The sequence below is a fragment of the Nothoprocta perdicaria genome, unplaced genomic scaffold (assembly GCF_003342845.1).
Source record: "Nothoprocta perdicaria isolate Ctin4 unplaced genomic scaffold, notPer1 scaffold_28, whole genome shotgun sequence".
Classification (NCBI taxonomy): Eukaryota; Metazoa; Chordata; class Aves; order Tinamiformes; family Tinamidae; genus Nothoprocta; species Nothoprocta perdicaria.
This window is the reverse complement of record NW_020455510.1, coordinates 5,164,860-5,177,807: the sequence shown is the minus strand read 5'-3', so window position 1 is coordinate 5,177,807 and position 12,948 is coordinate 5,164,860. Positions and strand designations below refer to the sequence as shown.

General features: G+C 44.0%; 2 protein-coding genes across 4 annotated transcripts in view; one reads left to right on the top strand and one right to left on the bottom strand.

Moving 5' to 3' along the window:
- Nucleotides 1-1,502: 1,502 nt before the first annotated feature.
- FANCF (FA complementation group F) lies at nucleotides 1,503-3,444 on the bottom strand. The gene has a single exon (XM_026041203.1). It carries the CDS (start codon nucleotides 3,442-3,444, stop codon nucleotides 2,416-2,418), a length of 1,029 nt encoding a protein of 342 aa, XP_025896988.1. The 3' UTR covers nucleotides 1,503-2,415.
- A 1,376-nt stretch (nucleotides 3,445-4,820) lies between these two features.
- GAS2 (growth arrest specific 2) overlaps nucleotides 4,821-12,948 on the top strand; it is a 74,176-nt gene continuing 66,048 nt past the window's right edge. Inside the window, exons 1-3 of one of the 3 annotated variants that reach the window (XM_026041167.1) lie at nucleotides 4,821-4,847; nucleotides 5,904-6,048; nucleotides 11,003-11,137. The gene's annotated coding sequence lies outside the window, so the exon portion shown is untranslated. The remainder of the gene's footprint in view (nucleotides 4,848-5,903; nucleotides 6,049-11,002; nucleotides 11,138-12,948) is intronic. The other 2 variants (XM_026041166.1, XM_026041171.1) reach the window with 2 other exon arrangements.

Sequence of the window (12,948 nt, the reverse complement as noted above, 5' to 3'; positions counted from 1 at the left end):
GGGGCTACAAACCTTGACAGCCGAGCACACGCATGCAAGAGGTTACAGACATCACACCTTTTCCTGTTTGCACCTTTATTAAAAAAGGGAACTCCAAAAATTTTTCATTAAGTGTCATTTGTCACTGGCAAACTCCCCAGGCATCCTGAAATAATAGGGCTTGAGAAGTGCTGCTTTTCGTTCAATAAATGCCATATGTCTCTTGGAATTTGGCAATCACCRATCTGGCATCTCTCGCCAATGGATGTGTATCTTGGACAGATGGAAACATTTTTGCAGAACTGCTATAACCAGGTGCTTCTGCCTCACTGAGGCTAAGCTACCTTTCACCATTTGCTTTTCTGGCCAGCCCTTTCCCCACACACTTTTATTTTAAATGTCACACTAAGGCACTGCAGCACTGCTCCCATCTCCTAACTGCTATACCAGGCTCTGTAGGTGCATTTAGCTATTAAAAAAATGGAGACAACTGTCTATACAGAGCATATGCTGCAAGTGAAAGCTTAAGCTTTTCAGAAAGCAAGTACTGCAGGTACAAACTCCCTAAAAAAACACCAGATTTATCCTTTAAACACCTGAAGGATATTAAGGCCCCTAAACCATTGGCAGTATGTTGGTTACCTTCAGAAACATACCTGCCTAGCAGAAACAGAAACTTATCACCACAATGTCTSAGATTCAGTTACTTGGGAATAAAATAGTTCTTAAAGTCAGAACTCCCTCAGAGGGGCAGTCAATAGCTTCTGCCCTCCTCCTCCTGTTTGACCAAGAAGATAGTTCCCATATGATGTTTATTACTGTAACACATGTAACTATTATTACAACATTTGCTATTCCTATTTCATGCACCAGGGAGAGAAGAATGACTGACAAGTATCTCTGGGTCTATCATTTCTCAGGAACCTCTGATAGCAAAAAAGTATTCTAGCAGACACACACAAGAAAGACCGTGCCTGCTAAATGTGTTAAGAGTAAGCTGCAGTGCAGAATTTCCATATCAAATGCCAAAACTACACAATACAGGGACCCACAGCTAGACAACACAASCTCAGCCCTCATACTTGATGCTTTCAAGCAGTTTTAAAAGTTTAGGGATAAGCTTCATATGCCTTTCGATAGCACAAAAATACCAACTCAGTGCACTGACAGGGATATCTTCGAGGTTGACCTTGCCAAGACCCAGAAAAGGSGGGCAGCCCCATGTTAGAAAGGACCAGATAGGTTTACGTGCAGATCTCCATAACTTTATTGCTGTGCTGACACACCATAACAGGTAATTCTTCCTCCCCCTCCAAAAAAACAAAAAAATTTAAACAAATCACACTTGATCACTCTTGATACAGCTCTGCACACTAGCACATACTGTAACCCTCTGGCTTACTCTAGTTTCAGTCCTGTTGTTCACCCTTTACACAAAACATCTCCCRGTCTTCAAGCTTTTAAGCAGAACCTGAGCACCTCCTAAACCTCTCAAATTTAAAGATTTCAATAGYGACCAATGAAAAAAAGTCAGATGATCTCAAGCCAACAGGAACAGGAGCTCTTGGATAGACTCCCCATCCAAGACTAACAGACAATTTTTGTGGCCTTGGCATAAATTTTCCTGTCTTCATTGGGTGTTCTCTTCTACACAGCTCTTTCATAAGGCTAATTCAGCTATGAATACACTTGAACTTGTTATCATAACACTCATTTTAATGGACAATGATGAGAAAGTTCCTTGATCAAGCTGTGAGCAAGAGCTGATGAAAAAATGAAGAGAACAAAGACCAATCTTGCATCTCCTGGAGTCTGTTGTCTCATCACTTTTTCCCCCCATCCCATAAAAGCACACCAAGGGAAGAGAAATGAACAGGGCAGACTTTTTCTACTGTTTTTCCTAGGCCATGCTCACATATAAGCATACAATACGCTAAATAATACAGCCTTCCCATCTCAAAGCTTTTCAGTAGACTCAGTTTTCTTTCACTTAAACTCATACATAAGGTATGCAGAAGCAGAACACCCACCAATACAGATGACCCAGCAAGGGCAGGATTACTAAAGTAATCATCAAGTTATGYTTTTCTAGTCTGAAGGGTCCATCTTCCTCTTAGCATTTGGTTTGCACACAGCAGTGAGAAAGACAGGACACTGCACAGCACCTGCAATACTCTCCCATCACAAGATGAAAACAGTTGTTTCTGCTTTTGAAACCAAGGGTGCTTTCTTCATTTCATTACACAGTTACATACAGAGTACATACACAGTAACATATAGCACTTGGCCTCCTTAACTGACATGATATGCAGATAGCAATAGCATGCTCAGTCTTGCCAGCCTCAAGTCTTCAGCTCACAGTGAAGTGCAGATCTCTTCCTTGCCTTTCATCCTAAGCATGGAGGGGCTAAGCTGGCTTCTTGGCTTTCAAAAGCTTTACGTCTGCTCTACTTCTTTCCTCAGGGATTTCTCTACCTCCACCAATAGGTCAGTCCACACACTGAGGCCGGGGACATCAAAGTCTCCATCCTGCGCCTTCAGGAGCTCCAGGGCAGTGCGGGTTTGTCCCCCGAGCGGTGCTGGTGCCCGGCAAAGACAGTCAAAACGCTCCCTCAGCTCCTCCCAGGACAACTCAGCCTGCTCCAAGCAGCTACTTGCCCACCGGCCCTGCAAGGGGTCATAGCGCAAGYGGCTTCCCCAAGCAACCAGCAGGTCCAAGTAACAGCTGCTCAACTGGGAATAGCGAGCAGCCAGTGCAGCGAGCAGAGAGCCTGGGAGGAGGTGACACAAAGCAGAGAGGCGCTCGGGGTTCTGCAGCAACCAGGCAAGGAGTGGCGCGGCCGCCTGCCCGCCTTCCCCTCCGCCCCTCGGCCCTTCCTCGTCGCCCCAGGCCTCCTCGCCGGCCAACAGCGCCGCCGCCACCACCTGCAGGGCGCGGGGCTGCGGGAGCTGCTCGAGGAGCGCGGCCAGCCAGGGCAGCAGCTCCGCGGCCGCCTCCTCGTCCTGCCGCTCCTCCCGCAGCYGCGCCAGCAGCGCCTGCGCCTCGGCCCGCACGCGCGGCTGCGGCGCGGCGGGCGGCAGCAGGCGGGCGGCAGCCTTGCGCCGGGCGAGCAGCGCCAGCCCGGGGGGCTCGGCGGCGGCGCCGGGGCTCAGCACGCTCTGCAGGAGGCGGCGGCAGGCGGCGGGCGGCAGAGAGCGGTTCTCCAGCAGCGCCAGCGCCAACAGCGCCGGGCAGCGGCCCAGGTGGCGGAAGGCGAGCGCAGGACCGCGGCCCTGCCGCAGGCGCCGGCCCAGCGCGGCCCGGAGACGCGGCCGGTCGCGGAAGCGGCCGTGCAGGTGCTGGAAGAAGGCGGCCCACTCCAGCGCTCGGCTCAGCGTGGCCGCGTCCCAGGCGCGCACGAGCGGCGAGCGGCACACGGCGAGCAGCGCCGGCAGCTGCGCCACCTGCGACAGCAGCGCCTCCATGGCGGCGCCGCCGCCCGCCCCAACGGCCGCTTCGCGCCGGCCGTTTGAACCGCGGCCCGCCCCGCCCGCGCCGCCGGCCAATCCGCGCCGTCGCAGCAGGAGCTCGGGTGGGCTCGATTGGCCCTCAGCGGTGTCAATCAGCCGCGGGCGGGCGGTTTTGCGGCCTCGCGCCTGAGGCGGTTGGGAGAGACCGGGCGGAGGCGGGGAGGGGTGCAAGGCCGTTGCGTATAATAAAAAGACATAAACCCAACACCCCTGAGAATTGTGTGAAACCGAAGTGCCCCCTCAAAGAGATTAAAATGAAAATAARAAGTTCCATAAACACAACTTCCAAAATTAATACCCCACCACACTCTCAAGATGGATCCACAGCCATAGAAGGGGGTGCCCCATAGCAGGCCAGATAAACTAGAGCAGCCATCTCTGGATTTTCTTTCACTCCATATCCTTTTTTAACTCTTTTATATCATATAYAAAAATTGGGCAGTTGGGAGAGAGCAGGGCAAGGAAGAAACCAGGGTGATTGCGTATAATAGAAACACATAAAACCAACACCCCTGAGAACTGTGTGACACCAAAGTGCCCCTTCAAAGAGATTAAATTGAAAATAAAATTGTCCTAAAAGCATCTTCCAAAGCTAATACCCAACCACACCCTAGAGATGGATTCACAGGCATAGAAGGGGGGGCCCATGGTGTGCCAGATAAACTAGAGCAGCCATCTCTGGACTTTGTTTCACTTTATGTCCTTCTTTAACTCTTATATTACATATAAGGGTTGTTACCTTAAAGTTACTTAAAGCTACACATTAAAACTGTATCTTACCTGATGAAGAAACAGCTCTTCAGCAACTCCCACAGAGGCAGAAAATGGGGTGCCAGGCTCTTCCCTCATCTTCAGCAAGCAGACAAAATAATATATCCCAAAAATGAAACAACAGGAAAAATGCACTTCTATGAGGAAGAGTGAAGGAAAACAYGTCCCCACAAGTCAGGGGGGAAGAATTTGAAGCCCCCTGCCAGCACCTTCCTGATACCCCTGCACACCTTGACCAGGAAAGAAAGGATCTGCTGCCCCAACGGCTTTTGGCCGGGTCCTGCCACAGGCTGACGAGGGTCACCTGGAGCTCATTGGCACAAGGGTCACCTGGAGCTCATTGGCACCAGAACTCCCCTTGGCTCCGCTGCCAGCGGCTGCTCTTGAGGTGGGCAGCTGAACTGCTTGCATCTGTGGGATGTGGGGTGGGTACATAAAAGCTCTTGATGATGGATTATCTTGTTTCACCTGTAAAGGAGGCTTTGTGGGTTTGTTTTTTAAGCTATGTCCTGTTTGAAATCAAAAATAAGAAAAAAGCTCCTCAAAGTTATTTTTATTGCTCTTATTTTTCATTAACAATGGTCTGAGTAAGTCTATAGAGCTCTTAAAYATCTGTAGTTCTATCACCACTCACCTAAAGTGGGATCACAACTGGGGAGGGATTTTAGGTTATTGCTCTAATATCATCTGGTGGGTTTYGGTGACCCTTTTTTCATGTTCATCATTCTTCTGTAACAGCAGTGAAGCAAAGGCAAGAAAATGAGAAATCTTAAGACATATTCCTGTTTGGTCTCTTGCTTGCTCACTGAATATAGAGCCCATAGATATCTATAAGCTGTTGCATTATTAACTATGAAATGATTGTTTTCGTTATTGCAAATATCTACTTATCATCTCTAACTGTGTTTAAATTTCAAAGCATATTGTAAGCTAACATGCATTAACACTAAGTTGAAGCATGTAAGCTTTTCTCTTCAATGCAATAAGAAATAAATGTGATATACTGTATAAGGAGTTTTATGTAATAGAGCAGGAGTGGGTACATAAAGTAGGAGGAATGTAATTAAATAATATAACATTTGATACATCAACTTGTACTGCTAGTGTCAAGCTGCACCTAGTCGGAAAAGACAGTTAGAATGAATTTCAGCCCCCCTAGTCAGTACCAGTGCAGGGTGTTTTTGCATGTGTGTGTATTCCAGAAGGAAGAGAGGGTTTCGCCTTGGTGTTAGGAAACTCGCAAGCAATTCTTTGGGCTGCTTTTCTTTTGTCTTTGTAGGTCTGTGTCCTATGAATGTGTCTGTCTCACCTGAAACCAACGAAATAATCCCATTTGTAGCACCAAGGAACTTTTTTAATAGAAAAAAAAAAAAAAGCAGTAGAAATATAACTGGGCAGGAAAGACACTAAGTAGTGGAGTATCTGGAATGCTCTTGCATTTGAAGGGAGATGTATGTAGAGGTGACTGAAAAGTGGAATTTCTGTTAGGAAAAACCCTGATATTTCCACATTTGTTTGGGTCTCAAATGAGGATGATAAGTTTAAATATTTACTAKTTACTTATTTATTTTTAATGGAGGAGCTAAGGTTTGGCCTGTCAGAGATAAGACAGCTCTTAAAAGATGATCTTCATGCTTTTCTAGGCATTGCAGCTGCACGTGGAGTCTCTGGTCATGATGGGGCACAGCTAATACTTATAAGGAAAAGTAGAGCTTACCCTGAAGAAACAGCAGRGCTATCTTCAAAGCAACTTTAAGATAAATTCAAGGAATATATGAAAGATCCAAGGTAACACCAAGATAGTTGTGATTTATGTAGCACAGGATTRCTTTACAGCAGCTTTCTTTAATAGCAGCTCTCTTTCCATATTGCCCACTGAAGAAATTCCCTTTCAGTCCTCACTTTTATGCTCCTATATTGTAAGTGTGGCTGTCTTTAGAATGTGCTCTGTCTCTTGATTCTAGCTTTATTTTCATGTCCAAAAGGAGGTTTAAAGCAAGGAAAGATTACTGGAAGGTAGTCATCTACAATTGTGTTAGGCTGCATTAAATGTTTCTCCATCCCAGGTTTTGATTGATAGGATCCATGGCAAAGAAAGCTGTTGAGCAAGTCAAAAAAGAATTGGGGAAGTCATTTCCGCAGCTCCCTGAAAGCAGGCTGGCTTCTCAGTGAAGTATTGCAGAATGGTTTCACAGGCCCCGTATTTTGCTTGAATTATTGTACTGCTTTATCTAAGCTGAGGACTCAAATGAAAGATTCATATGAAGTTTTATGAAACAAGTGAGTTTCTTCACTCCAGTTATGGAGCCAGTTAAATTCACCCTGGCAGGAAGATCRGTTTTGAAGCTAAATGGTTCAGACTTGCCAGAGGTCTGGAATCCATTTTTACGTTTACCTTCTTTTCAGAAGATGTACTTGCTGTAAYGTGGCTATCCTGCTTCCCCTAAAAAATAACAGGGAAATGCACTCTGTTTACTGCAAAGTGGTCTTGCTTTGGAAATGAGGCATTTGGCTCAAATGTGAGTCAGAACTGTATTAGCAAAGTTAGTGAGCTAAAGTTTAGCTCTCAAGTTCTCTGGAAATAAAGCTAAATAAACCTGAGTGGCAATTTGTGCCACCTTTTTCTGAGTGCGAACAGGTAATTAAAGGGGATGAAGCTCCAGACTTGAAGCCTCTTTTCCCCAGGTGAGCCCCATTAAATGGTGCTCTGTAACCTCCTAACCAAGTGCAGTTAAGTCAGTAACTACCTCTGCCTTCATGTTGTTTCAGGTGATGCATTTTGCCTGATCTTTGCAGTGCTCTCTGCCTCCAGGATAGTGGTTTGATAGGTCATAGCATGCACAGAGTGGGTCATTTCCTTGCATGTTTGTCCAGTTTTCTTTTCCTTGAAGCCAAGAAAATCCTCGGGTATTTTAGATAKGTTTATTGCTGGATCAGGTGAAAAAACGCAGCTTTCAGTGCTATTCACAACTGYATTATTCTTTAAATAAGGATTTGAAAGCTGTCTGCTTCATGGAGTGTGTTGTCAGAATACTCTGTAAGTAAAGGGATACTGAAAGTTATGAAAGAATGGAATACTCTGAAATTTTGGTTAATGCTTTCTTGTGTAAAGACAAGAGTCCTAGGGCTGAACCAAATCAAGCATCACAGGTTTACTACTTAAAAGGGAGTCATTTTTAAAAGTCTTTGAAGCAAAAAGCAGGCCTTGAAGAATAACAGCAAAAACTTATTCCTATTCAAGTTATGCGTCTTTCCATGACAGTGAGCTTGCTGTCATTCACAAGAGTACAGGGAGATGTTTTAAACACCCTTTCATGTTGGAATCCTGTCAGATGGGTTATATTTTTTACATGCATAAAAAAAACTGTGTAAAATTCAATGTGAGACAACTATTTGCCAAGCTATTTATATGCATGTCTGGGTACTAATAATCTAAGTCATCTTGATTTTTCCTTACTTGTCCAGTACCCTGAGAACATCTTAAATGTTTGGATTCACTTGTATCTCTCCTTCATAGCTCTGTCCAATATCCTTAGAAATAGTACATGTGTCTGTGTATATACAGATAGACACATTAACACACACATGCAGCCTGGGTAGACTTTTATTTTTTTGAGCAATAAGTTTTTAAGTATCTGTTGTTTCCATTTTCATGTCTCCAAAGCTTTTATGTGAATTCTTCCAGCACATTTCTCATTATTCTCTCAACCTTTCCTCTGCTGGATGGCTGGGCTTTCCAGACATATAACCTGAAATGTCCTGGGAGAATTTACATAAAAACAATAAAGCCGAGGAAATGGAAACCACAGAATATATACATAAAATTTTTTCAGTCTGTGCTAAGAAGCTCATTGGTTCATATTTACAAAGGAATTCAATTTTCCATATTAACATCCTTTTCCCTGTGAAGCAAATGTGGGCGACTGGGATGGTAGAAATCATTACTTCAGTGAATATTCTGGGTTGGGGGCTTATATGTTAGTCTCATTAATGATTAAAGGATTTTACTTTCCTCTGTCCTGGTATGTCAGCCTGCACAGAAATGGCCAAAGTAAGCAAATGCTAATGTGGGACATAGGAGGGTCTTGATTTCCCCAATTAAGACCAACTTAAAGGATTTTTTGTTTGTTTACATAGTCCAGGAGATATAACAGACTGCTTAATAGCTTCTGATATCTACCCTTATAGCATCTTTAGAAAGCAAATATTATAGAAACTGATAGATAGCTGTTCAATAGGATCCATGATAGAGTTAAACTGCTCTAGTTTCTGTTGAGATCCACTTGTTTGTGGTTTGTGCTGTGTACTTGGCATAAGCTTTCTGAACAAGGTAGGAAATGAGCAGTACTCCTGCTGAAAAGAGGAGTGACTGGGGGAGAAAACAGAAATGAGATTTGCAGCATGTAGGATATTTGCATAACTAAAATCCAGAAAGAAATCTATAATTCATCCCTGTGGATCCATGAGTTTGAATTCCTAGAATTCAAAAGCCTATAGGAAAAGTCTGCTTTCCTCATGGTCCTGGGTTTTGGTAAGCAAATGGCAAGTTACCCAGTATTAAATAATCTGGGTGTACCTAATACCTCAGTACTCCAGGCTTGGCATGTAGATGCTACAAGCTGCACTAGAGTCATAGGATTTCCAYGGGATTAACTTCTGTGCAGCATTTTAATCTCCACATTAAATATGGATCTCTCTGCYTGATTTGTTGGTTCTCCAAAGGCAATTTTACTGTCAATGTCTTTCTGACATTTCCTRCCAAATGGCATAACCCAATAAAGTAATTTAGGATCAATTGAAGTGTTACTTTGGATAGCAATGTTCATCTTTATTAAAAGATTAAGAATGGGAGAGGTTGAGAGTGCCCCATAGSATGCAGTGATTGCTCAAGCAGGCTGAGAACGAGTTCACTGATGTTTCTTTTTCCTTTTGCTTGGATTACCTCACTTATTTTGTTTGCTTCTCTGATTGGAGACATAACTGTTCCTATTAGTGTTTTGTTCCTCCTGGTTTCTAAGTCCTTTTTTATGTTATTTTTTTTGCAAGACTTTCACCTGGTAATGATTTCAGCATATGGACTTAAGCTTAACACTAACCATGTAGTGTTCAAGTTATACGCAGCGTGTTTGGTTTGAAAGCAGTTTTTCCTGCAGCTCCACACTGTGCAGACTGTGTCTGGTGTCTGCTGAACTTGCCTCTTTGCCTAAATGAATCCAGCGAGTTGTGTGGAGTCCCGGAGGAGAGTCCTCCTGAACTCTGCAGAATTGCAAGTCTTGGTTAGATGTTTGCTCTTCAGTATCTCTTCCAGGAGAGATTTCAGGCATTTTTTTCAGGAATCTGTGGCCTGGCCTTCTTTGTATTTGCTTGTTGCTTCAGTAACATTTTGTCTAATTTCTTTTACAATATTTAAAGCAAGCAGTCCACAAACTCAGTTTACTGACAGGCTATGAGATAAGATAATCTACTCTAGCTTATTTTATAATTTATTTTTTATTAAGTTAGTGAAGTTGTCCTAACCAAGTTACAAATGTGTCCCATAAGACTTGGGGTGTGCATTAGAGCAGATGATGTGGATCACACTGCAGTAGATGACTACATTTTTCTTTACCTTTTTTATGGATTGTAATTTCACACGCACGACAGTTGGTATAGAGATCCCATGGCCCTTATGGAGGCTGTACTCCCTAGAACTTGCATGTGCAAAGTCTAAAATATGTCAGGTTTTACTGCCCTTCCCATCTTGTCTTTTGTTGAGCAAAGCCACGGATTTCCCCAGGCCACAGATAGAGAGTACAGGATTTGGTAATGAATTTCATCTGGAGTTACTAGCATCCGTGCACCTTATGCTCTCATTCAGATTTCTGATCTGGATGTTCAGTTTTGATGTCTCTTGTTCCTAATACTTTTGACTGACCAGGTCTATGGGATTTTGTACAAGATCCTGCCTCACCCGCTGTTTGCACCTTCTTCATTTGATATTTTTATGGTCTCTTCATCTGGGCTTGCAGCAGGCTGTGAGCACGCAACACACTGAACTAAAAGATGTCACACAATGTTTTCTAATTTCTAGGAATTTGAACACGAGTCTTGTTGCAAGTAGGCCCATAACATTTGCAAGGTAAAACGCTGGCTTTCTGTCTACGGCTTTCTCCAGATGCCCATTTTTGGGGCATCTGGTTTCAAGGCTGGCCTGAAATTTGATCTTTCTGCAAATCACTCGGTGTGTTTCAGCAACATATGTCCTTAATGAAGTGAGCTGGGTAACCAGCCCCACTGTTGTTTGTAATTGGGCCTAGGACAGGCACCAGGGAAGCAGCAAAGCCTCAGCTAGCTCTGATTAGGAAACCCTGCCCAAGGCAGAGGCTATAGTATAAACAAATTTGTCCAGGCCCTTCTAGAAGAAAAGCAAAAGACTAGACTTGGAAAGAGTGCTAAGAATACACATGTAGCAAGGATGCTTTGCTTTTAACAAGAAACCTGCTAGTAAAGCAAGAAACCCCAAACAGCCCAAGCTCAACTTTCTAAGGTTAACATTGTATGGCTAACAGCAAGGGTGAGGAATCACCTTGCCAGCTAGAAAAGGCCAATCTGCAGACTGTAAGTGTTGAAATAGTGTCTGTGATAAGTAATAAGCCCCGAATTAAAAATTTGCTGGCCTGGAAGAGCATATTTATGCTTGGAACAAGACCTCTGAAAACCTAAGTGGAAGTTTTCTGTCTTGCATACACTTCCTGTGTTGCAGATGGCTGTGAACTGAGAMGGTCCATCTCAAGGAAACATCTGTTCAATGATAGAGCTGTTGCTGCTGAAAGGCTGACTTTAAAGAGCAGGTTCTGGAAATCAGCAACTTCACACGAGATGAGTGTTTGCCAAAGAGGTAAGGATGTAGCAAGGTAAGATTCAGCATTTCTGCAGAGTCTGTGACCTCAGATTGTCCAAAAAGTGCCTCTGGCCTCAACTCCTGAGGTAAATGTGGACATTTTCCTAGCCCGGAAAGCTGAAGCATCTGGAAGATGCAACAACTTTCCCAAGAGCACACACAGATTTCTGGTTTTGTTAGGACAGCGGGTAACTATCAGAGCCCATATTCTCCCCAGACTTCCTACCTTCCCTTCTGTAAGAACATGCTACTGMATGCATAGAAGAGAAGGAAGAAGAAAAGACAGAGAAGGGAAATAGGTGCAGTATTGACAAATTGAGAAATCGGGCCCATCTTGGCATAAATCTTGCTGCTTCTTCATGTCAGATTTCAAGGGGAGGCTTTTTGCATGTGTCTTTCACAGATGCGAAGCCTGAAATAGAGAGTTCAAGTGGCTCAATGAAACTTGTACAAAAGATGAGTTGTGGGACTGGGAAAAGAAACCAGGTCTCCTAGCACCCCATTCCCCAAGATAGGAATAACTTGTTATATGAACTGGCATTTGCCCTGTTTCACTTGGCAGTGTAACACGGAGCACAGGGAATGATGTTCTTACCATTAGGAATGCTTCAATGATGCCCCTCTAATAGAAGAAGGAAAAGGAATGCTGGAATGAAAGCATTCCCAGTGGATTCAATGTGCCTGTTTGAACTAAGCAGTTGGAGGGGAAAAATGCGAAAGAATAAAACAGAAATAATAATTCATAAAGGAGAACAACCACCTTAGGACAAATGGGAATATTGATGGAGAATGCATAAGRTTGGAGGGAGAAAATGTAGAGACACCAGCAAATAGACTGGAAGAACCATGAGGGTAGTGTGGAAAGAAAGCTGAACTTGTAGAAAACAAGTGAACACACAATTTTCTCCCATTTTCTCCACAATTTTCTCTTCATGGTTGGCCAGGCAATGGAGCTCCTCAAGGCTGCTGCTCCTGAGAAGGTTTTATTGCCAAGGTGCCTGTTTTGTGAGTCTGCCTCACTACACAGGAGGCAGAACTGCTTTGGACTTGGTGTGTAGAGCAATGTGAGAAAAGGAGAGGTCAACATGGGAGACAGCAGGAGGAGTTGGCTGCTTTGTGGGGCTTCATGTGGGAGCAGGAACCCCAAGGACAAGAGGGAAGCAGTGTGGTGAGGTGGCCATATACATGTTCTGCAGGCCAGGCTGGTCTCAAGTAGGCTCATGTCTTTGTCAAATAGACCATCCACTCACTGGTCATGGATACGTACRGAATATTTGCTTCTGGATTGGACTTGGGTCTTCTAGAGGAATCAGACTACTAGGCATCCTTTTTAGATACAGAGCTATATCTGTACTTGTTTCAAGTTCTCCCAGATTTAGGATAAGTGCTGAAAATTTGGTCTCAAATTTTTGTTCTTTGTATATACATACATGGGCAATTTTTCACCAGTGACTGGGGAGAGTTGGGCCCTGGGTTGCTACTGTAAATAGAAACTTGACAAAATGGCTTCACACAAAGTCCAACAAAGATAGAAAAGAAGTTACTGGGAAGTGAAATGGAGGCCAAGAGTGTTAATGATTTTAAGGGCAACCTCCATATGTGCTTGGAGAAGGAAGATGTTGGAAGGTTAAGTGGAGGGGGAGCAGGTGGCTGGGCCTATGAGTGTTTTAAGACGTTTCCTATTTAAAAAAGAATTGCTGCTGCCTTAAATAATGTATTGGATTTCTGGCATTCCTTGTTGGGAAAATGGGCCTCCCCCCCCAAAAAAAAAAAAATTGGATCTGTGGATCTGCATCTGAACTGTTGGT